The sequence below is a fragment of the Neophocaena asiaeorientalis genome, unplaced genomic scaffold, assembly GCF_003031525.2.
Source record: "Neophocaena asiaeorientalis asiaeorientalis breed wild unplaced genomic scaffold, Neophocaena_asiaeorientalis_V1.1 scaffold591, whole genome shotgun sequence".
In the NCBI taxonomy this organism is placed as follows: domain Eukaryota; kingdom Metazoa; phylum Chordata; class Mammalia; order Artiodactyla; family Phocoenidae; genus Neophocaena; species Neophocaena asiaeorientalis.
Window position 1 is genome coordinate 2,096,249 of NW_020173494.1, and position 23,838 is coordinate 2,120,086.

At 48.9% G+C, this 23,838-nt stretch overlaps 1 protein-coding gene across 1 annotated transcript in view; it reads right to left on the reverse strand.

Moving 5' to 3' along the window:
* Positions 1–398: 398 nt before the first annotated feature.
* NOX5 (NADPH oxidase 5) overlaps positions 399–23,838 on the reverse strand; it is a 33,822-nt gene continuing 10,382 nt past the window's right edge. The window contains 13 exon segments of the mRNA XM_024747521.1: positions 399–749; positions 3,058–3,380; positions 4,420–4,583; positions 11,669–11,765; positions 12,396–12,425; positions 12,427–12,484; positions 12,762–12,886; positions 13,270–13,314; positions 17,026–17,186; positions 20,482–20,613; position 22,084; positions 22,272–22,439; positions 23,769–23,833. Of these exon segments, the coding sequence (XP_024603289.1) occupies positions 3,249–3,380; positions 4,420–4,583; positions 11,669–11,765; positions 12,396–12,425; positions 12,427–12,484; positions 12,762–12,886; positions 13,270–13,314; positions 17,026–17,186; positions 20,482–20,613; position 22,084; positions 22,272–22,439; positions 23,769–23,833 (1,178 nt within the window). The 3' untranslated portion in view covers positions 399–749; positions 3,058–3,248.

Sequence of the window (23,838 nt, forward strand, 5' to 3'; positions counted from 1 at the left end):
AAAAGTCAGCCAGCCATGGGGATGTATTTGTTTCTGGTTGACGGCAGGATGGCCCCCATCTGGGCATCTAGGAAACATCTAGATGGACAGCCCGAGTAATCTGTATACCCACATATTTGATCCTGCCACCTATGACAATGTGAGGTGGCAGAGCCTGGACCAACGAACTCCATCCCTCCAGCCAAGCCAGGCCTGTTCTGACCTTGCAGACAGAAAAGAGGGAAGCCCAGAACCCGGACACTGGTACAGGGATGGGAGGGTGTGTGTGTGTGTGTGTGTGTGTGTATGGGGGCAGGGGGTTGGGAGGGGAGGGTTGTGCGTGCATTTGTGTGTTGGGGTAAGGGGCTGGCAGCTAGAGAAACTCTGATCTAGAAAATGAAGTCTCTGGACTTCACGGTTCTGCTCGAGTCTGGGGCTGCAGGTGTGGCCCAGGGCCGGGAGCTTTGGGGTGGGGCAGGGTCTTCCCTGGCTCTTCCTGATTCACTACCATTCAGCAACCAGTGTCCCTCCTAGCAAAACAAAACCTCCCGAGATCGCTGGTTCCACAGTGCCCTCCAGTGGGCAAGCAGAATATGTCTGGAGAGAAAGCCTTCGCCACACGTGGTCACAAGTCACAGGTGTGGATCCTTCAGGCATTTTAGAATCAAGGTTCAAGTTCCTCCACCTGCTTCCATGCCTTTTGGAAGATAAGGTTCTAAATGAACAGTTGGCTGTTTGTATAGAGGAGTGGGAGACCGGTAGGTAGAAGTCTGTAAAGAGAGAGCAAGGGACTGAGGACTGGGGCACCAGTGTTTTAGGGCATTGTGGACAGAGACTGGGTGAAATGTAAAACAATGGTGACTCGTGTGTGTGTGTGTGTGTGTGTGTGTGTGTGTGAAGTCCTGTGCTAAACAGACTCCGCCCTGCCAACTCCCCCCATGACTTTGCTATATCCTCTTTAGATACCCCAGCCCATCAGGACCTCTTAGCTTACCTCTCTCTACCCTCCATAGAGTGACAGTTGTTTTTTGTTCTTGTTCTTGTTTTTGTTTTTGCTTTTCCAAGGCTTCCCAAGTCTGATTATGAAGGGAAAACACAGACTCAACAGGAGGAAATGGGTTCCAGGAGTGTTGCCAGTTAAGCTGGTAACAACTTCCCTTGGTCTGAGTTTCTCCACGTGAGTTGGGCGCCTATCCCAGGCTTGTTGGAAATTAAACACGATCACGCATAAGTGCCCCAACACGAGGCCTCCCAGATATGCTGGCTCCCAGCCCCAGGAGAGGCTCCTTGAGCCCAGTTCCCCGTCTTCCTGCCCTCCATATGGCACGTGGTTGCCTCCTTCACCACAGAGCTGACAGCTGGGTCCCACTCTTCCTCTTGTATTCTTCCTCCAGCTCCTCCCACATCTTGAATATGACGTCCTGTGTCCCGTCTTTTCTCTGTCTCAGTCCTCACTCTGCGTTGCACCCTCTGCCCCAAGATGCACATCAACGTCCTCATCCACCATCCCCTTTTCTTGCTGCTTCTTTTTGAAAAGAACTTCTCCCACCGACTTTGTTTCATTGTCATCCGCAAGATGACTCCAAGGGTCCTCTCTGCTCGTCCTCTGCACTCCCCTCACCGGCTGCATCCAGCCGCCATCCCCCTTTGATGCCCAGCCCTTTATAACAGGTGTCACCATCATGGTTGTCACCAGCTTCTTTACCTGTTCTACGCCAAGTACTTCCAACCCACAGAAAAGAAAGGTACAATCTACTATCCCATTGAAAAGTGCCTGATTCCAACCCGCTGAAGGCAGCTTTGGGGAGGAGAGTTTAGGCTGCAAGGCCTAAACCAGCTGCAAGGTAGAGGATGCCCGGGAACGGTGGGGTCACCAGGGGCTTGCAGTGTGGGGCAGAGAGAAAATGTCCAGCTCAGATCCAACAGGTGAGGCTAGCCCTCCTGGGCCTGCCTGCCACCTAGGACCTCTCCTCCCCCAAGAGTCTCCTAGGGGGGGCTTTTGTATTTTCTGTCCTTGCCATCCACTCCTACCCGGACAGTGACAGATGCAGACAGAGGCTGGAACATAGACCAGAGGGAGCTAGGGTGCAGAGAGAAGATGCAGAGACTCAGATGCCTGGAGCAATAAAGAGCCACCCAGGGACGGAGGATGAACGTCCTGGGCACTAATGGTGGTATATCATTTCACCCTCAGCAACTGTGATCAGGGAGGACAGGGCACCGGGCCCATATTCCAGATGAAGAAACAGGCTCAGAGAGGTTGCCAGGGCCACGTCACTGGGGCATGGCTGAACTGAGCATCAAGTCACAACCTGCTAGATTCCTGGGCACAAGGCCTTTCTGTGACCACCATGGAGAGACACACACAGAGACGCTGTCTCCATACTGCTTCTCTAATGACTCAGTGTGTGCAGAGAAGGGAAAACCGTCATGCAGAGCAAGGGAGGGACACACACAGGGGGGAGACACAGGGAGAAAGGCAGACAGAGATTAATAGGGAGAAAAGGGACACAGATAAATAGGGAGACAGGAAGACAATGACATAAGGAGAAGGGAAAATTAGCTGCTTCTCTCTCCGTATGGGAATGGATTTGGGATAAAATACACATTCTGGGTCTCACCCCCTGATCTTCAGAATCAGAATTTCTGGGAGTGGGACCCAGGAATCTACATTTAAAGAAAGCTCCTCGGAGTAGCAAAGTGTGCTTTGAAATGCATCAGATAAATGGGATAGATTTGTGGACGGCTAGAGGGAGGGATGGATGGAAAATTCACAGTAAAGCCAATACAGCAAAATGTTAACCGAGGAATCAAGAAGCGGGTAACACTGTCCACTGCACAATTGTTTTAACTTTCTGTATGTTTGAAAACTTTCATAATAACGTGCTGAGTGTGTGGAAGTTCCTGAATGATCCTGATGATTAGGCAGGTCTGGGACCACTGTAGTAGGAGGGAAGGCATCCTCAGAGGACTTCTAGAGAAGCTGTTGCCCTGAGAAGGCCCCCTGCACTCCCCAGCCATGTCACCTCCACCCCCCGCCCCCAGTCTGACCAGTCCCACAGCAATCCCAGAACTCACAGGAGCACCGCACAAGGCCCTGCCCTTCTCCCTGGGCTCTGAAGGAAGTCCATGGGTCCCCTAGGGCCTCCTGTTCTGCACGGTGAGCAGGATTTTCTGGGTCGTCTGAGGCTGGTCTCTGCAGGGCCCTGGTAGCAATCCGATCCGGCTGGCAGGCAGTGCGGGTTTGGGCAGAGCTTGGAGAGGCAGGGCTAGAAGTTCCCTTGGAAAAACTTGAAGCCGAACTGCTTACAATGGTCCTTGAGCACCTTGGCCAGAGCTGGGAAGCCACAGAAGAAGACCTGCACCTTGCCCTTCTTCTCAGTGGCTAACTTCTGGAACACCTGGACTGCACAGGGTTGGGGGAGAGCAGAGGGAGAAGAGGGGGGACCGTGGACCCGCCCAGTGACACACCCAGTGGAGCCGAAGATGTAATGGGCCAGGATGGCTGTCCTCCCCATGAGGCGCCCCAGGGCACAGCTGCTTGGCTTCAGCCATTAGTTTAGGGGCCGTTTGCTCAGTGAGTAACCTGACTCCGACCCCAGGGAGGGGCTGGACCAGAAAGAAATACGACCCAGGCCCTTGGTTCAAGGAGCTGCATCCATGGGGGAGATGTGCACTAAACCAGCTGCAGTGCTGTAGGGCGATGGCAGAGCCCAGAGGGTACACTGACTTCCAAAGCCCCAATCTCATGCCAGCCCACGGGCCTCCATCAAAATGCCGCTTTCCTGAAGTCAGGCTTTCTCCCCCAGCGAGGAGCCTTTTCCACCCCAGGTTCTGCTTAAGAATTGCCTTTGCCTAAAGTTCTCTTGGTGCCGAAGCCCCGCCGGCACCCCGTTCCCCCTGGGCTCTCACTATCTAAACATGGATCATCTATAGCAGTTTGAAAAGCAATACCTTCTGCTCACTTCAGGCAGACTCTGCACCCCAACTGGTAAGTGCTCAGGGAGGAAAAATAATAATAAAACCAACCTGAGGAATAAAATAGAAAGACTGCAAACTATTCTGTGGCTCTGGGCCTCAGTTTCCCTGTTTGTACCAGGAAGGGATAAGACTTGATGCCTCCCCAGGACTCTGTCCACTGGGGCCTTCAGACTCTGGTTTGCAGGGGGTCAGGGCTGGGAGAGGCCTTGGAGGTTATATGGGCTAACTTCCTCTGTGATCAAATGGGGAAACGGAGGCTAGGGGTGGAACAAGCGGTGCTAGTGATGGAGCCAGAATGTAGGTCCCCTGCCTCCCGTTCCAGCCCTGAGATCCTGGCTGGACTCGGATGCTGGCCTCAATCTTTGCCCCTGCTTGCTTGGCCCTAATCTCCCCAGTCACTGCCTCAGACTGTCAGACCCACTAGTCCCTGCAGGCTTCAGGGCTCCAGGTGGCCTTTACCTCGTTCCAATCTGGCCGCCCAGGCTGGTTGCGTGTCTGGAGGCCCGTGATGGAATCCTTCTTCTCCTTGGCCTGGAGGTCGAGGGCCATCTGCAAACCAATGGCCTTCATGTCATTCTTGCCCAGCGCGGAGGTCATATACATGCGCAGCTCCAGGAAACGGCCTACGTGGGGGAGGAGAGGGCAGGGTTGAGGGGCCAGCACCCATGATGGGGCCAGGGCAGGATGCCAGCCACCTTGTCCTGGGGCTTGAAGGAGGACTCACACTGTCGGCCAACCATATTCACCCAGTACCTCCATTTGACCAGCGCTGTAGAGAGGAAAGATGGCTCTCTTGAGCTGCTCGAGCTGGGTAGGCCCTGTGCACAGCACAGACGAGTTATCGTATAGCCATTGTCTAATGTAAGTCTCACAACCACCCCAGGAGCTGGACCTTATATTTACAGAAGGTAAATGAATCCCAGGGCAGCGTGGCTGTCCTTGGTCTCTGAACTCATGCCCTTCTGTGCCTCATGGTGTCTGCTTAGCCTAGTTGGGGACACAAGCCACACACACATGGAAAGACCACTGAGACCAGAGTCAAGGGTTGAGTGAGTGGATCAGATGGCAAATGCTACTGATGTACAGGGCAGGCTGGAGCACACACACAGCTGCTTCCTGGGACGGTGGGGATTGGGCGAGGTCTTGGAAGAGGGCTGAGACTCAAAGGGGAGGTGAAGGAAGCACCCTAAGAAGGGAGTAGCATGAGACAAAGGTGGGAGGCTGGAGTTTGTGGGGCATTATGTGACTGCCTGGCTGGAGCAGAGCATCCTTGAATGGGTGCAACAGCAGGTAGGACTGGATACACAGTGAGGCCAGAATGTGAAGAATCTGGAATGCCCAGCTAGGGAATGGGGGCAGGGAGAGGGTACTGGAGCAAGGCATGATTGTTGGGAGCCAAGAAGTTTTCGCCATTAGAAGATGGCCGACATCCTGCTTCTCTTCCTGCTTAATGAGATAAAAGCCCGCGCCTAAAAACAAAAGCCCGCGCCTAAAACGAAAGCCCGCGCACGCAGCACCAATGATAATTTGCCAAATACTTCCCTTATTCTGGATCCCGCCCCCCTTTCTCTGTACTGTATAAATACAGCTACTGCAGCAATAAAAGTTTGAGGCTTGATCAGGATTTTGTCTTGCCTCCATTCTTTCGCGTCTCCTGCCCCTTCTTCCCTTTTCAACCCCTACAGGTTCCTCCTCGGACTCACAAGGATTTGTCCTGCTGGTCGGGACTCCCGGGGACGCCCGGGGCCGTGCACACATGATGAAATGAAAAGAGCATTTCAGGGAGGGGAGTCAGAGGACTGAAGGGACAGGGCAGAGACTGGCATCTAGGAGACCATTAGGCCTGAGCATCCACAGCTCTGTGTCTGCAATAGGACAGGTTTGTGAGATACTGATCCCACCAGCTCTAGGGCAATCGGTACATCCAGGTGGGCACCTCTGTGCTCAAGCAGTTTCCTCCATTCTCCCAGAGGTGGCAAATAAATGTCATTTTCCCGGTGTGCCATGATGGGGAGAAGACTGCCCAGGGCTGCCCCACACCCCTGCCACAACGCAGGCCAGAAACGGCGGGGCCTGATCTACCACGTTGGATTCACGAGCTGACAATCCTTTATCCTTAAAGGATTCTCTCTCCCTAAAGGATTCAGGCCAGCCCAGCTTGTTCTCTATTGTTTCATACGCCACGATTAGCCCACTTTTCCTTTGGCTCAAGATCTCAGCCATTGTTAAAATGCAAATGGCCCTAGGAGGGACACCACATTTCATTTCACACATCACTGAACTTCAGTAGTGTGGTGGTGCAGGAGGGAAGAAGACATACCGTAAGGGATGCCCACCTGAGACAGCCCTGGCCCTTCTTCCTCAGAGTCACTGCCCCCCCCCCCATTCCCCCACACAGGGGTAAGAAAGGAGAGAATGAGACATCAGAGCGGGAGGGAGGAGGAGGTGCTGTGGAGGTTTTCGCTCTCTCCAAGACAGCGTGTTCCAGACAGTCCTCCCATTTCTGGGACACTCTCTTAAGGAAATCATCCAAAGCAAGGGGAAAACAAAACTATGTGCTCATGCATATTAATTGCAGCTTTATTTATGATAGCGGAGAATTAGGAATAAACAAAATGTCCAGTAGTAGGGGCATGGTTAAATAATTTACGGCAAACCACCGTATCCTTCATTACATAGCCATTAAATACTACTAGTACTGGTACTACTATTACTACTAAATTTATGGAGCAATTACTACTACTGCCATTACTACCACCTCTACTACCATTAGTACGACTTCTACTACTGGTAAGTTGACTGAGCAGTTATTAAACTCCAGCGCTTGTTCTAAGTGCTGTACATATGATCTCTCACCCAATCCTCACAGCAATCCTATGAGGTAGGTACTTAGCAGCATCCATATTTTTCAGATGAGGAGATAGAGGCAAAGCAATGTGCCCAAGGTTCTATAGCTATTATGGGATAGAGTAAAAGACCCAACTCAAACAGCACAATTGAAGCTTCAGCTATAGAAATTAAAAATTATAAACCACAAATTCTTTGACTCAGACCTCGGTATATGATTAAAGTTGAAATCAGAGGCCACGTGCTTCAGCTGCAATGAGAAACCTTGGAAGAAATTTGAGGTAACACAGTTGTTGACTCAAGTGGCTTTGAGAATGCAAAGCAGTGGGTTAGCTGTTACCCTTTGCTTACACAGATTAGGAAGAAGCAAACAGCAAATATTTATATACCAGTAACTAGAAAATTTAAATTAAATCTAAACTTCTCCCTTAGGCTGTCATCATAAAAGCAAGTTTCTTATGAATTAATATACTTAAAAGCATTTGGAACAAAGTCAATGCTATATAAATATTTGCTTTAATTGTTATTTACAAGAAAGGGCAAGAAGCTTTACTACAACATTCTAGGGTTTATTTGTTCTCTTCCAAAGACTGTTGACTGGTGCTTTAAGCCTTTGGATGTTTCTTATAGTAAACTATATGTGTTTGAATGTTTTTTGTAGAAAACTGTGTCTGATTACTTGAACTTATAAACTATGTTTAGCATAGGAATTTGAATTTACTCATGGCAACATTGTGATAATTAACCAGCCAAATAAGATCTAGTTCCAGTGGACTCAACACTGTAAAAAAAACCTCACCAATTCTCTTGAAGTTAGAAACATATCTAGAGATATTCCTCCTTATCTAAGATCTTCCGTAAGTAAAACATAACAAAACAAAATAATGACTAACAGATTAACTTTAAACATAGTACAAAACCTCAGTATTCCACAAAGATGTCCCATGAGGACTATTAAATAACCCAGAGAAACATGTTATCATACAATGCTTAGTAAAAAATGTAGGATACAACACTTGCTGGGTGGGGAGGGGAGACTGCAGGGCCTGGGGGGAGGACATTTAAACATTCCAATTTAATGAACACATAGAAGAAGGGACCATCAGCAAAAGAATTCGTACATGCCAAGCTGTATAATTTTTATCTTAGACCACTTTCTAAATTTTTTGATTGCTACCTCATCAGGAAACATATTGAGCACACACCCCCAGTAAATATGTATGTTTGTTCACATGTTCGTTTCTACTTACAGATTACATCTATTAAAATTTTATGCTTGAGTAAAAGGAACCATATTACTCTCTCACCTTGAACAACTAGAAAAATAAGCAAGATATATAAAACAATGGTTTCCAGACATTGGTCAACAGGTCATGTAGGACTGTCATTACTGAGGGAGGAAACACTGAAGTGAGCCTTACAATTTCCTGGTGTTCGCCTCACTGAATTGAGGAGACAGAAATTGGAGATCAGGGAGCCAGGACAGCTAGAACGTGCCAGGCACAAAACTAGAAAAAGGGCAACTGCAGAGAGGAAGAGAGACCAAAGGAAGAAGAGAAAGAGGAAGGGAGGATGAGGGCTCACTAGCTCTGGAAATCTGCATAAAGTTCCCCCTCAGTCTTTGGCTTAGTGTTAATCTGTACACTTGTGAAAGAAAATTACCAGAAAACATGAGGCTTCACAGTACCTGGAGCTCAAACAGAGCTGGCAATAGTTTGTGTTCCACCATCAAGAGTGCAGACACCTTCTAATATATAAGGCAGTAGGATGAGTCCTCAGAGGTGCAGCACCTTAGCCCTGAGGCTGAATTAGCCCCACAATAAAGGCTGTTCTGGACTCACCCTAACAAAAGTTAAAAGCAAGTCTTGAAAGTATCCAAACCATCCTAAACAATGTCACTGTGCACAAAGTACAGTACTATTAAAGAAATACCACAAAATCCAGACCACAACATGCAATTCACAGTACCTGCCGTCCAGTAAACAATTATCAAGCATGTAAAGAAACAGGAACACATGACTCATAACTAGGAGAAAATTAGTCATTAGAAACAGACCCAGAAATGACAGAGATGATGGACTTAGACAAAGATGTTAGAGCAAATATTATAAATGTGCTTGAGAATGTAAAAAGAAAACAAAGCAGCTACGATGAGAAGAGGAATGGAAGACATAAAAGATACCCAAATGGAACTTCTAGAGAAGAACAACACAATAAGAGAAATGAAAAATACAGTGGATAGGATTAATAGCTGTTCTAGGTATTTTGGGTTTTCCCTATAAATTTTAGAATAAGCTTCTTGATATCTATTTTTTAAAACCTGCTGGGACTTTTATTAGGATGGGAAGGATAGATAAGTTGCTGCAGAAGAAAAGATGAGTGAACTTGAAGACACAGCAATAGAAACTATCTGGTATGAGGCACAGATTGAGAGGAAAACACAACAACCACCATACTCACAATCACCTGTGAGTATCAAACAGTCTAAGATCCGTGTAACTGAAGTGACAGGAAGGAGAAGGGGAGACAGAAAAAAAATATGTAAAGAAAAAATGGCTGAAGTTTCTCCAAATTTGATAGAAACTCTAAGCCCAGATGTCCAAGAAGTTCAATGAACTTCAAGTACAAGAAACATACAAAAACTGTTTCTCAGAGATGTTTTGTAGTTTTTAGTATACAGATCTTGCCCATATTTTGCTAAGTTTATCCTTAAGTATTTCATGGTTCTTAAAATTCTATTTAGAGATTTTCAAATACTAATTATTTGTTGTTTGTAAATAGAAATAGAATTGACTTTTGCATATTCACCTTATAACCTGGACCTTGTTGAACTCACTATGAGACTGATCTAAATAAAGAGCTAAAACTATAAAACTTCTGGGAGAAAACCTAAGAGTAAATACTCATGACTTTGGGTGAGGCAAAGGTTTTAGTTAGGACACAAAAAGCATCAAGGATAAGAGAAAGAAACCTGATAAATGGGACATCATTAAAATTTCAAACTTTTGTTCTTCAAAAGACAGTTTAAGTAAATGAAAAGACAAACCACAGACTGGGAGAATATATTTATAAAATGTACACCTGGTAATGGACCTGTTTCCATAATATATGAAGAACTCTTACAATTTAATAAAAAGAAGAAAAATATCTGGATTTAAAGAGCAGACAAAATATTTGAACAGACACTTTACAAAGAAGGCATACAAACAGCAAATAAGACCATGAAAATACCTTCAGCATCATAATTAATTAGGGAACTGCAAATTAAGAGCATATTGAGATATCCCTATATACCCACTAGCATGGTTAAAATTAAAAAGATTGCCAACATCAAGTGTTGATGACTTGGTGCTTTGTGACCACCTAGAGGGGTGGGATAGGGAGGATGGGAGGGAGGCTCAAGAGGGAGGGGATATGGGGATATATGTATATGTATAACTGATTCACTTTGTTATATAGCAGAAGCTAACACACCATTGTAAAGCAATTACACTCCAATAAAGATGTAAAGAAAAAAATGTTGATGAGGTTGTGGAGCAACTGGAACTCCACTGCTGATGGAAATACAAAGTGGTACAGTCATTTGGGAAAAATAATTTGACAGTTTATAAAACTTAGCACATACCATACTACCCGGCAATCCCAATTCTAAGTATTTACCCAAGAGAAGAGGAAACATATGTCCACACAGAGACTTTCATAGTCAAAAATGGCTAAAAAGTGGAAATAACTCTAACATCCATCAGCAACTGAGTGGGAAAAGATTGTGGTATATCCAGAAAATGGAACACTTCTCAGCAACAAAAAGGAATTAACTACTTACTTTAATTTAACATGCAACAGCATGGATAAATCTCAAAGGTATTATGTTTAGTGAAAGACGTTAGAAAAGACTACATACATATTATATGATTGCATTTTTATGAAATTCTAGAAAAGGAAAAACTATAGTGACCAAAAGCAGATCAGAGGTTGCCAGGAGCTGCAAGTGGAGAGAGGGTATTGATGCAAAGTGAGATGAGGGAGCTTTTGGGGGTAATAGAAATGTCCCATGTTTTGATTATGGTGATGGTTATACAACTGGACACACTTGTCAAAATGCCATTGTCTTTACTGGACACTTAAATTGATGAATGTTATTGTATGTAAATTATCCCTCAAGAAAACTTAAAAAAAAAAGTGTGAATACAAATCGTCTGAGAATCATGTTAAAATGTACCTTCCCAGGCCCTATTCCCACACAATCCGACTTGGAAGGTCTGGAATGAGGCCTGGTAATCTAACTTTTTAATAAGTGCTCATTTTGAATAAAAAGAAATGCCATAAAAAAGAGAAATGGGGTGGGGGAGGCTATACATTTTTTTTTTTTTTTTTTTTTTTTTTTTTTTTTAATACATTTTTATAAAATGTGAATAAGAAAAAATATCAGAAGGAAATCCTTTAAAATGCCTGGATACCTAGATGGGATTATGAATTTTTTTTCTCTTCTCTCTTTTAAGTTTCACAAAATATTACATTTTATTGGGGGAAAAAAGCAGCCCCCTCTCCCCCACATTTTTTTTTTTTTTTTTTTGGTGGTATGCAGGCCTCTCACTGTTGTGGCCTCTCCCGTTGCAGAGCACAGGCTCCGGACGCGCAGGCTCAGCGGCCATGGCTCACGGGCCTAGCCGCTCCACGGCATGTGGGATCTTCCCGGACCGGGGCACGAACCCGTGTTCCCTGCATCGGCAGGCAGACTCTCAACCACTATGCCACCAGGGAATCCCCTCCCCCACATTTTTGATAGAATAATCTAAACACTTTCTTAAAGAGACCCTGAACCCCGCTGCCCCACCTCCATCAGGCCCCGCCCCTCTCCTACCCTCCTGAGTCTCCTTGGCCTGGTCCATCTCCAGTCTGGTCAGACTCACAAACCACTCGAAAGACCGCTAGTCTCGGTTGATCCAGATGAAGTCCACCTACGGAAAAGGGTCCAGTTCAGAGGGGGCCTACCTCATTCACTCATATCTGTGATCCCCAGGGCCCTGGTGTAACCACCCTGCTGTGAGCAGGGCACACGTTATCGCCCCCATTTAAGGGAGGGGGAGACCGAGGCTCGCAGAGGTGAGGAACATTGCCCAGGCCAGAGAGCAGCGTGGGATCAGAACTCGGGGTCCTGACAACCAGGTCAGGATTTTCTCTAATAATCTATTGTTTACAGCGAGCAGTATTCTGAGATCTTAAGTTTAGGACAGCCAGAAAAACATTACTTCATTGTTTTTTTTTAGAAACTCTTTGAAGTGGTCTACATAGAATAAATTTTCAAACAGCAAACGTTTTCATTTTAAAACCACCGTCAGGTCACGGCTAGCAAGCATCATGGCTGTAACTGAATCCCGGCTGCCTGACTTTCAGGCTCCGTGTTCTTTAATGAGATGCCGGCCTTTAGGGCCCAGAATGTCTCTCTGGGGGAGCCCTGAACACAGAGACCAATGGATCCAAGCCGGGGAGAGGTCATCTCTCCCTCCCCTGCCTCTGCACAGGGGGCACGTAGCTCTGGTGTCTGGGGAGCTCCCCAGTCCTTCCTGCAGGAGGCGGTGCTCACTCACCTTGTGGAGCTTCACGTCAGCATCCTGCACACACACCCTCCCTCCCGGAGCGCTGGCAGTGGGGGCAGATGTGCGTTCTCTTCTGGTGCCTGAGGGGAGAAGAGAGGAGGGGCTCTTGAGTTTGGGGTGAGTATGAGATTTCTCAGGACCCCAGAGAACAGTGCAGGGCACAGGGAGGGAGGTGGGGTGGCAGGGCCCACCCCATGAGGAGGGGGAGGGGTGAGACCCAAAAAAAAGCAGGAGAGGAAAGAGAGAAAAGGGGAGAGGGAGCCAGGTGAAAGGAGGGAGAAGGCAGGGTGGGGAGGGGAGGCCGTCTCTCAGGACTCTGCCCTGGGATGCAGGCAGGGCCACAGCCTGTCCACCCACCTGTACAAGATGCTCTGCAGGACGGAAGCAAAGGGGGTGATGCCGACGCCTGCCCCGATGAGCACAGCATGCTCGGGGGCGAAGATCCTGCGGTTGGGGGTCCTGTAAGGGCCATCGATGTAGCACTGCATGCAGGAGGGGTTAGAGGAAAGACAGGATGGGTGGGTGAGGGAGAAGCGGACCCCGCCGCTTCAGGACCTCCCTTTATATGCAGGCAGTCATCTCCTGGGCTGGATCTGGCTCCCACTCAAAGCACATTCTACACGCTGTGGTCTGAGCCCGAGTCTGGGAGAGCCCTAGAACGTTCTCATGCAGAGCTGGTGAGAGCAGGGCCCAGCCAGCACGCCCCGTGTGCCCTGCGAGGGCAGGGGTTTGGTTCCGTTATCTGGAGACCTGGGAGTCAGACGGTGGGGACTGTGGAACCCGGGTACCAAGAGCCACAGCAAGCCCTCCCCGTGGGCAGAGGCTTCGATTCCTCTGCTTGGGGCCACCCCCTTGAGCCTCTCACCTTGATGTTGCAGAACTGGTGGTTCTCAGAGGACACCTCGGAGACCTGCAGGGAGTAGAGCAGAGAAGGTGGGTCTCTGGGAGTGGGAGGGCCAGGCATTTCTCAGAGGCTTCCTCACCCTTGCCAGTCTGAGCAACCTTACAAAAAGGGAATTGCCTTTTCTGTCCCAACCATTCCAGGGAGCATGGGGCACTTTTGAGGGAGAACATCAGTGGTGTGCTGGTACACGGACTCCTCAGAAAAAGAAAGCACCACCACCAGCAACAACAAACTCCTGATTTTTAGTGTCTAGATTTCCGGTGTAAACACTGCCATCATGGCTCCCACCAATGACTGTGCTTAATAACTGGCTCTCAAAATTCCTGAAAATGTAACAATCGCTCTAGAGGTCCAACACAAGTCAGCTTCAGGGTGTGATGGGAGAAGACTCACCCCAGCCGCCTCTTGGGCTCAGCCACTCCCAGATAGCTTTCATGTTTCTAGACACAGCCCCGGCCTTGAACGTTCTTTCCCTGTGCCTAGAGCACGCTCTCCTCTTGCCCAGCTGGAAACTTCCTGTGCATCCTTCAGTGTGCAGCTCACTTGGAGTGGCTGCTCCTCCTGGAAGCTTTGCCCAGCTGCTCCAGGCAGAAAAGCCACGCATGGGCCTGGTTCAGAGTTCGCCCCTGCCCTTGGGACGCTGCTCTGGGCTTGCTGACAGGGAGCTGCCTGAGGGCAGGGAGCAGGCCTCCTCTGCTCTGCCTAACTCCTCCAGCCCCGAGGACAGGCAGGCCAGATTCCCTGAGGTCAAAGTGCTTCCTTCCTGAAGATGAAGGAAACAGAACCCACCCACCCCAAAGTGCTGCAGGGGCCTGTGATAGTTTCTTTCTGGTGAGGAGTGACCTTCACAATCATCCAAGCAAATCCCTTATTTCACAGAGAGAAGCCAAACCCGAGAGTGTGGAAATGACTCGCCCAAGTTCCCATAGAGCTCGGGGTGGAGCCTGGGTCTCCAGCTGCCCATCCTGCACTCACCACTTCACACCACGTTGCTTCTTTGGCGGCAACCGAATTCTGTGTCCTCCACAGTGCTGGATGTGAACTACTTGTGAGGATTATTTTAGGAAGTACACTGTGAGAGGGATACTTCTCTTACAATTTTTAAAAATCCTCTGATTGCAAGGAGAAAGCCTTACATCATGGTTATTATATCTTTAACATCTCTCTAACACTAACCCCTCCTCCTTTTTTTTTCCTTTAACAATCTGAGAAAGAAAGAGACGGAGAGCATGACAGAGAAGAGAGAGGGAACAAGCAGTGGATGCAGCTCAGGCTCAGAGCCTCACTTAGCAGACAAGAATCTGGCAAGAATTTAATCACATTGCTTTTGCTTTCAGAGTTATCTTCTGTTTACAGCACGTGATAACTGGTTCTTCATTAAACATGGCAATCTAAAGAGTCCTTTTAATGTACGATTAAGTTGAAAGTAATGCTGGGATGTAAGGAGAAAGATTCAGTAGGAAATATTACCTGTGGGAAGTAAATATGGCAAAAGTTATGAAGGTGCCATGCAGGTGACTGGCTACAGAAACACCACATGGTGTGTGGTCCTTCCTGAATGTGGCCTGCCCTTGAGGCCTTCTCTTCCAAGTTCCAAGGACCCACCCACCGTTCCTGGGAAGAAAAATCATTGGCTCTCCAGGCTCCAGCCCCAGCTTCCTCAGCCTTACCTGGTCCAGGTGCTTGGCTACAGCTTCCCACTGTGCCTGAACCCCGTCCTTTGTCCCCACGTACAGCAGGCCTTCATCCCCCTGCTGTGGAGTTCCCTTGGGCCTGTAGGGCATCATCTCCACAGAGACATTCTTTCTGGAGGCCATTGCACCTTGTGCCGAGGCTCCAAAGTGGATGGGCTGGGGCTGCAAACCCTGTTTGGTTTCAAAAAAAACAGTGCTTTATGATTTAAACCTCAAGATCAGTACGTGTTAGTTTTTTTTAAAGATTCAGCAACTACAGAACTTTCAAGAATAATGTAAAAAAGTACCCTGAATTGGAATACACAACTTCTCTAAACATTTTCTCTGTCCTTCCAGATCTTTTTCACACACACACACACACACACACGCACACACACACACTTTCACATAAATGGAACGTACTGCTTTGTAATTTGCCTTTTTCACTTACTACATCTTGACCAGCTTACATGCTAATGCATATACATTCACATAGTCTTTTTTAGGCAACTTACTATTCTATTAGACGGGCGATCAGTAATTTATTTAACTGCTTCCCTATTGTTGGGCATTTTGGTTATCCTCATTTTCTCATTCTTGTTAACAACCACGGTATATTATATAAATTAGCTTTTTCCCTTTACCCTGATTTTCTTCATAGCATTTATTACCACGTGACACATTTTATATCTATTTGTATCTATCTGTGCATTTACTGTCTATCTCCCCCTCCGGAAGGGAAGAAGTGCCAATGGCTATTTTGCTTTTTGACATATCTCTAGCATCTAAAACAGTACCTGGAAAACAGGTAAATGCTAAATGAATGAATGAACAAGGTGGTTAATGTACTTCTTGTGTACGTGTCCAATCGCTTTTTAGGCTAAATCCCTAAAAATGGCATTGCTGGGCCATTGGGTATAGAAATTAAAACGCTGACACATATAGCCAGACTGCCCACCAGAAAGATTGTGCCAGTTTATTCTTTGGCAGCGGTGCTTAAGACCCCAAGGAAACACCGCTTTTAGTGTATCTACCCACCAATCTCAGTGTGCCAAGACTCGCCTGGTTTTGAAAATCAGCTTTCTCCTTTGGGAGGTTTCCCCTGATTAACAGGAGAGAACATTCTGCTTGTTTCTACCTACCTCTCCCTTTCCCGGAGCTTTGCTCTTGGCACTGTTCTAGAAGGTCCCTCTGGTCTGACCAGGCAGGATTCCACATGGTTTTCTCCCCTGGACTTTAAATTCCACAGGGGCAAGGCAGGGCTGGGCCAGGCCTGGGGGCTTTCTTCCTTTGACCTTCAACAGGGTTTCCACATATTAACCTGTCTCCCGGCTTAGTGGTACAGCCTACTAAGAGGTCAGGCACCCTCAGCCTCCTGCATCTATCTCTGCTTCCTCAGGTGCTGCTCTGACCTCTCTGTATTCCTCCCAAACCTCCCAGAACCTGTATTCACTCCAGGCACTGCCAGATCGTCAATCTTGGGCAGTTCATCAGGGCTCAAAAGATAACAATGCTGATGGTGACGGTGATGGTGATGGTGACGGTGACGGTGACGGTGAGGATGATGGTGGCGGTGATGATGGTGATGGTGATAATGAATGATCCCTCTGGACCATGTTGCTCAGTTCACTCAATACTTGACATGCATTCATTCCACTACTGGTCCTTAAAAGAATCATGTGTAAAAGGAAAGCCAACGGTGGGAAGCACGTCCAGTTTGTAGATGAACAACTTGAGGCTCAGCAAGGCTAAAAGATGTGCTCAAGGCCATACAGTTAGAAAGCGTTAGAGCAGAGAGGTGGGGGTGGGTTTTTCTTAACTCAATTTCCCCCTCTTTGCATTGTCCCCTTCTTTCTAACGGAGCACACTGGAGCGGGGAGGATCTGGCGTGGTCAGGCTTCAAGGAGGCTCTTGGGCCACACAGTCTGTAGTTGCCTCGCCCTGTGTGCCACCATCCAGCCGGTGTACACGACAGCTGCTCTGTGGTTGCCAACTAAGAAGGCAACTTGGTCCCCATGGGTTTGTCACCGTGGTGGAGCCTTACTTCCCTGCAGTCTCTTCCCTGCGGCTTCCTCTGACTCCTCCTCATTTTCAAACTCCTTGAGAGCCTCTCGGAACCATAGCCCACTGGGTCTGATTTCTTGAAGGACTCATACAGCCTGTTTATGCACTGGCCCTGGGACCGGGTGTGTAGCCAGATGGTGTCTGAGCAAGAGACAGGGAGGGAGGAAAGTGTTCAGCACCGTTCTCCAGCAGGGACAGGCCCGTCCCACTTGGAGGGATTGGGACTGGGTGTCCGCCCCTTAAGTCCTCCTTTGAATGTCCTTCCTCAGGCCCAAACTAGCAGCCACAGTCATGGGACTTGGAGAGCCGAGCTGTCTGTGCAGACCTGGCAATCTTGCTCGGTGAGGTCAACCTAAGGGTTCAGTCTCCTTTGCCAAGGCAGGGGTCAGAGTGCCCCTGAGCACACTGGGAGCTCCCTAGGGGTGGGGGCCACGCCTCCTCCATCAAGCCAGGGTCTCACCAAGGTGGGGACCCTCTCCCTCCCACATTCAACCGGGTACCTGACAACGGCTCTGCACACAGTAGGTGCTCAATCAATGGTGGGAACCACAGCTTGCACTGCCCCCAGTGTCTGGGATGCAGGGGTTGCTTACTAAGGTTCCCTGTTGAGTGGATGATTGATGGAAAAGCCTGGGGGGGCTATCCCTCTGTTGAGGGGTACCAGAAAGAACCCACATGAGAGTAAGGAGGCCCCTAAGAGATCTCCTGGTCTGGGGTTCTCATCCTTTTTCTTTTATTTTAAACCACGGACTCTTTTTGGCAGTCGTATGAAGGAAATGGATAGACTCCTTCTCAGAATAAGGTTTTTAAATACATTGAATAACATATGTAGAAATTACAAATGAAACCAATTATAATGAGACAGTTATCAAAATATATTTTTTAAAATTTTGATTTAAGAATACATGTGCGTTTTTGTTAATACGTGAAATACTGAGATGCAGCAGGAGTCACATGGCCACTGGAAACGTGAATTAGCAATAAGCATGAATGATATCCGAAAGTATGGACAGCAACCGTAATGTGATATGAAGAAGAATCCATGGTTTTCATTTAGAAAAAGGCACACGGGTTGGTAATGCTACTATGGATTGTTACCTGCATTCATACCTGAAGAAAATGCTAAATTTTAGTTAGCTGTTAGTGAAAACAAAGATGTCACACTTTTTTGTCCACCTAAGTTCCTGAATGGACTGGTTGGACCCTGTGTTTACACAGAGGTGAGGCATGCTCTCACAGCTTCGTGAGGAGGGGACTGAAAAGTCACGTGTTTGGATCCCTACTCCCATGCGCCTTCCTGGCGCTTCCTCACCCTTCAGGGTGCAAAGAGGCAGGAGGGCTGGGCTATGCCCTGTCGCACAGATGCACCCTGAACTCCTCACACGGTGACTCATATGGAGAAGGTCTCTTAAATGTCAGCTGAATTCAATCAGCCGCACCTGCCAGCCTGAGTTCCACTCCTGATTCTGTAAGCCAGCTCTGCAAACAAAGTTGGAGGATTTACCAGTCCCCGTATAGACTCACTCAGCTCACTGCAGGGGACTCGGGCCCAAGATATGGGCAGATTCCAAGTTGAGACCCTGAAGAAACCCCTTCAAGAATTGGTCAAATAAATAATACATCCATAAAATAAACATGGTCATTATAATCATATTAGTATTGATACACTGGAATAGTATGCAGCCATAAAAAGGAAAAGTTCTTCTTTTAAAAGAACTGACATGCAAAGATTTTCATGACATACTATTCACAGAGAAAAAGTGGGCTTCAAGACAGTGTGAACAGTGATCCCTTGCATGCAGAATTATCTCTGCTTCTGATTATCCATTGAGATGTATCGAGATCTGGAAGGCAATGGTTTTATTTTTTTTTCTTTTTAAAATTTTATTGGAGTATAGTTGCTTTAAAATGTTGTCTTAGCTTCTACCGTACAGCAAAGTGAACCACTATATGTATACATACTTCCCCTCTTTTTTGGATTTCCTTCCCATTTAGGTCACCACAGAGCATTGAGTAGAGTTCCCTGTGCTATGCAGTAGGTTCTTATTATGGAATCTATTTTATACATAGTATCAAGAGTGTATATGTGTCAATCCCAATCTCCCAATTCATCCCATCGCCCCTTTCCCGCTTGGGACAATGGATTTCTTTGGGTGGAATTACTTGAGGGATTTTAATTTTCTTCAGGACATGTTTCTACACTGTCTGAATTTTCCGGAAGCATATCTGTTCTTTACAAAACAGCAAAGGAAAGAAAAATAGGAAGAAGATAACCCACCCTCTCTAACCCATACCCTCACCCCATTGTACATCCAGGCCACCACTCACATGATTCCAGGGCGGGTGTTGTGCGGCATCGGGTGGGGAACCCTGGACTTGGGTCTGCGCCCTGAGCTGAGGGAGCCGGGCCAGGGGGTGGGAGGCATCTTGAGTGAAGTTACAGCTTTTAATGGGGGTGGGTCAGAGAACCCTGGCAACCAGAAGCCTTTACTCCTCATGAAGCCGAGCAAGGGTCTCGCTGTAACAGGCCACGCAAGGCCTCCTCTGTCAGAAGCACCGCTTGAGGTGGGAGGGCCAATGCCTGGCCAGGAGGTCAGAGGTCCAGCTTGTGGCCCGACCAACAGCTCAGGACCAGAAGGCAGGCCCACGCATGGTTGTGAGTCTGAGGACAGCTGGGCAAAGGGAGGGTCCGCTGAGCGGTTCTATGGGTGCTGGGTATCCAGAGGGAATAGGGATGGTCCAGGGATGGGGGAGAAGGGTGCGAGGGCTTCTGCTGCCTTGACGCCCCACAGGGCTCATGCCCACATGGAGTGCGGAAGCCTGGCTTCCTGTCACAGCCCCTTTGGAAACGACCTGGTCCCCTCTCCTCTGAGCCACTGTTCCTCCACTTAAGACCCCTGCGGGCTCCCAACCGCCTGCGCCATCCTGCGTTCCACTCTGCATTCGAAGTCTTTCACAGTCCCACCCTGGTTCTCATCGACTTTGCCAGCCACTCTTGTCTGCCTTTGGTCCCTTCTCTGACCCTCTCTCCGGCCCCCAGTGCCCCTACTTCCTTCCTCCCTACTCCACCCAACTCTCAGCCCAAACTACATCAGACCCTCCTACGTTTCCATGTTTTCATGCTTCTCCCTCCACCTCCACCCCCTCGTCCTTCCCTACCTAGGAAACTCCTACGAACCTTTCAAAGTTCAGCTGAAATGCCACCCTGCCCACTTCCCCCACCAGGCCAGGCCCTTCCCTGTGACCCTCACGACAGCCAGTACAGCCCGAAACACCCCATTCGGTCAGCATCTGTGTTCCAGAGGGAGCTTTGGGAGGTCGACTTTGTGTGTCTGGTCTTGTTCACCTCTGTGTTCCTGGTTCCCAGCCTTGCTTGGCACACGGCAAGGACTCAGTAATACCTGCTGAGTGACCAGTGGGGCTGGCGCAGGCCTACCTTTCTGCTCGGGAGTGCTGCTGATGGTGAAGGGGTGCCACTTGTGGTGTGCGATGGTGGGGATGTTCAGTTACAAGTAGTCGCCAGGCCTGTAGTGGAAAGGAGGGGGCTTCTTGATGAGGAGATGAGTGACTTGGGGAGAGAAGAAAGAGACCAGGGTCATCTGTGCAGGCCCAGAGCTGCCAGGGGCCCCAAGGCCAGAGGATGGAGTCTGAGCCGTCTTTCTCCACCATAAGCCAGGCTGGCCCCAGACATGAGACTCTTCTGTGCCTATGAGCGGGGTCTCGCCCCTGCAGCACATCTGCCAGCCAGGGGGTGGGCAGTGATCAGAGAAGGGAAGTCAGGCTGTGTCTGAAGTGGGGCTCATGGTGTGATCCCACTTCTTGTGGTGTAAATATTGCTTCTCAGTGGCCCTCCCCCTCTGTGAAGCCCCTGACTGCTCCAGCCCCTTTCTTGGAACTTCTGTGGCACTTGGGTGGTATTCCAACCGTGAACGGGCATCTCCCCAGGATACAACTGCCTCCCGGCTAGTAGCTTCGGTATATTGAGCACTTACTGGGTGCCAGAGCTGTGTGGAGCTCTTTTAGTGCTATCTCTAGTCCTCACAGCGACTCTCTGAGATGAATGTCATTCTTTCTCCACTTTATGCAGGAGAGGCTGAGGCTCAAAGAGGTTAAATGATTAAATGACTTGCTCAAGGCCACCAGCTAAGAAACCACGGGATTTGAATCCAACCACTCTGTCTGATGCCACGGTCTAGACAGAAATCTCGGCCTCTTAGTCAACTTCCGCGTCCTCACTCTCAAGCTCTCCAGAGTCAAACCGACCCAGAACTGCCTTCCCTTTCTCCAAAAATGGCCCCAGTTACTCAGGCACCTGCAAGACAGCCTAGACGCCTTCCCCACCTCAACCGCAAATGCAGCCAGTTACCTCTTGAGTCTTTCTGTGACATGCCCCCTCCCCACCCAGTTCAAGGTCAAGGCTCTCTTGAGCTCTCATCTACATGTATGCAACAGCCTCCCCAGTGGTCCCCTCCAAGCCATCTTCTACAGAGCGAGTAAAGAAATGCAGCTGGAGTATAAAGCACCTCAATACCACTGCCCACCCATCCCCCACCCTGCTCAAGGGTTCCCCGTGGCCTGCAGAGTAAGGCCACTCACGCTTAGGCCCTGCCCACCCCTCCAGCTTCTCCCTGGCACCTTGGCTCCAGCTGTGCCAAACTACCTGTAGCCCCCCAAGCACAGCATGCCCTTTCATAACTCTGTGCCTTTGCCCATGCTGTTCCTTATCGTCTTGTCTATCCAACAAACTCCTATTCATCTTTCAAAACCCTGAAAAGGCAGCTCCCCTCTCATTCTGAAGCTTCTCTGATCTCTCAAAGACAAAGAGTTTTAACGCCTCCTGGGATTCTTCTTCTCTTACCAACACAGCCCTGCACTGTAACGGAAGGGCTGCTATCCTACTAGCCTGTGTGCCCATGGAGAGTGGGACAGTGCCTAAGCCTTCTCTGCATCTCTGTCACCTAGTGCAGGGCCTGCCACCTTGTAGACACTAATATATACTTACTGAAGGTATTCTGTGCACACTGGCCTTTAGTAGTACCCTGCTTACCTGTCATTCCCCTTCCAGAAGTGTCACTCCCGGAGGGCTGGATCGAGTCTTGCACTTTGCTTATCTTCTCCACTGTGATGGGGCGCCCCATTTCCTTGGGAGCGGGGGTCTAACAGAGTACTCAGCTTCTGCACCCCACCACCTGTGACTCCCCTTGGCTCGTCAGGCCCCCTTTGCACCTTGGAAGGGAGGAGATTGACTTCCACGATGCACAGGGCCTCCATGAGGGATGCGGCCAGGCCGACGGCCTTCTCCAGGAAGAATAAGATGCCAGGGACCAGCAGCTACTTCCAGAAGTTGGGCCCATGCAGACATGGGAGGTAGGACAGGTGGGTCCAATAGAACACCTGTGGGGGCGAGGAGTAAGTTACCAGAGTCAGGGCCTGGGGGTGGAACAGAGCCAAGGTTCACGGCCATCCTTAAAGCCAGGACTGTGCCCAGAGCCTTGGCCACGCACACCCTCTCCTGGGAACAGGCTTGGGTAGGAGGTTGGGGGTGGGAAGCTTCGTCGCCTCTCTGTTCTGGGGGCTTGGTCCAGAAAGTCTGTAAGGGAAGATTCTTGGCGCTAGTGGCAAACATCTGGAACATCTGCCTGGGGGTGCTCTGGGCAGAGTGAACTGCCCCCTCTGATGGGCTCATGAGCATCAGTGTCTCGGCCCACTGACCCTTTCTCAGCGGGAAGGAAGGAAAGACAGCAATGGTGTTCTGGGAGCGGAGGAGAAAGAGCAAAGCCCTGCGTTGTTTTTTGGTTTTTTTTGCGGTACACGGGCCTCTCACTGTTGTGGCCTCTCCCGTTGCGGAGCACAGGCTCCGGACACACAGGCTCAGAGGCCATGGCTCACGGGCCCAGCCGCTCCACGGCATGTGGGATCCTCCCAGATCGGGGCACGAACCTGTGTCCCCTGCATCGGCAGGCGGACTCTCAACCACTGCGCCACCAGGGAAGCCCAGCCCTGAGTTTTAATACCTGCTCTGCTACTAGCTGTGGGACCTTGGCCTGGTAAGTTACTTTTCTGAGAGTCAGATTCCTCATGGGTCAAATGAGGATGCTGATTCTGACTTCAAAGGATCATTGCTGGCCCCAAGTAGGTGCCGTGTATACATATATATATATATATGTCTATTTCTGATGTGACCAGATCAGTCCAAGGGACAGTTCCGATCTCCCAACCAAATCCTCTGTGACCTCTTATATCTCGAGGAGGCTAGAGAGAGGAAAGCAAGGCTAGACCTAATACTTTTGGACTGACCATGTGCCAGGTGTGTGTAGTTATTGGCTTCACATGTATTATCTCATTTAATTCCTAAAATATTAATAACTTCAAAGGTAGAGAATTATAGCTCCGTTTTACAGATGATGACAATGAGTGACCCGTAAGTAGTGGGGTGGGGATTAGAATCCTGAAAGCCTGTGTTCCTTCCCCTCCCTGTGCCCAGTTTAATACAATTAGAGCAAGGGGATAAGCCAGCAAAAAAGCCAGAAGAATCTTCTAGAGCAGAACATTTTCACTCAGCAGACATAAACTACAGCCCAATGGCAGAACCCCAAATCACATGTCCATAGTACACAGACCACCTGGACCTTCCTGGGCTCTGGAGTAATTTAGAGGGAACGCAGCATGAAATGAAGTTGGGAGCCCAGGATGGGACAGGCAAAGGGGCAAGGGCTGGGGCGCCTCAAAGTGGCCACTCCTGCGGACACAGGAGCTGGAGCAGGCGGACATGAGAAGCAGCAGTAGGGCTTCC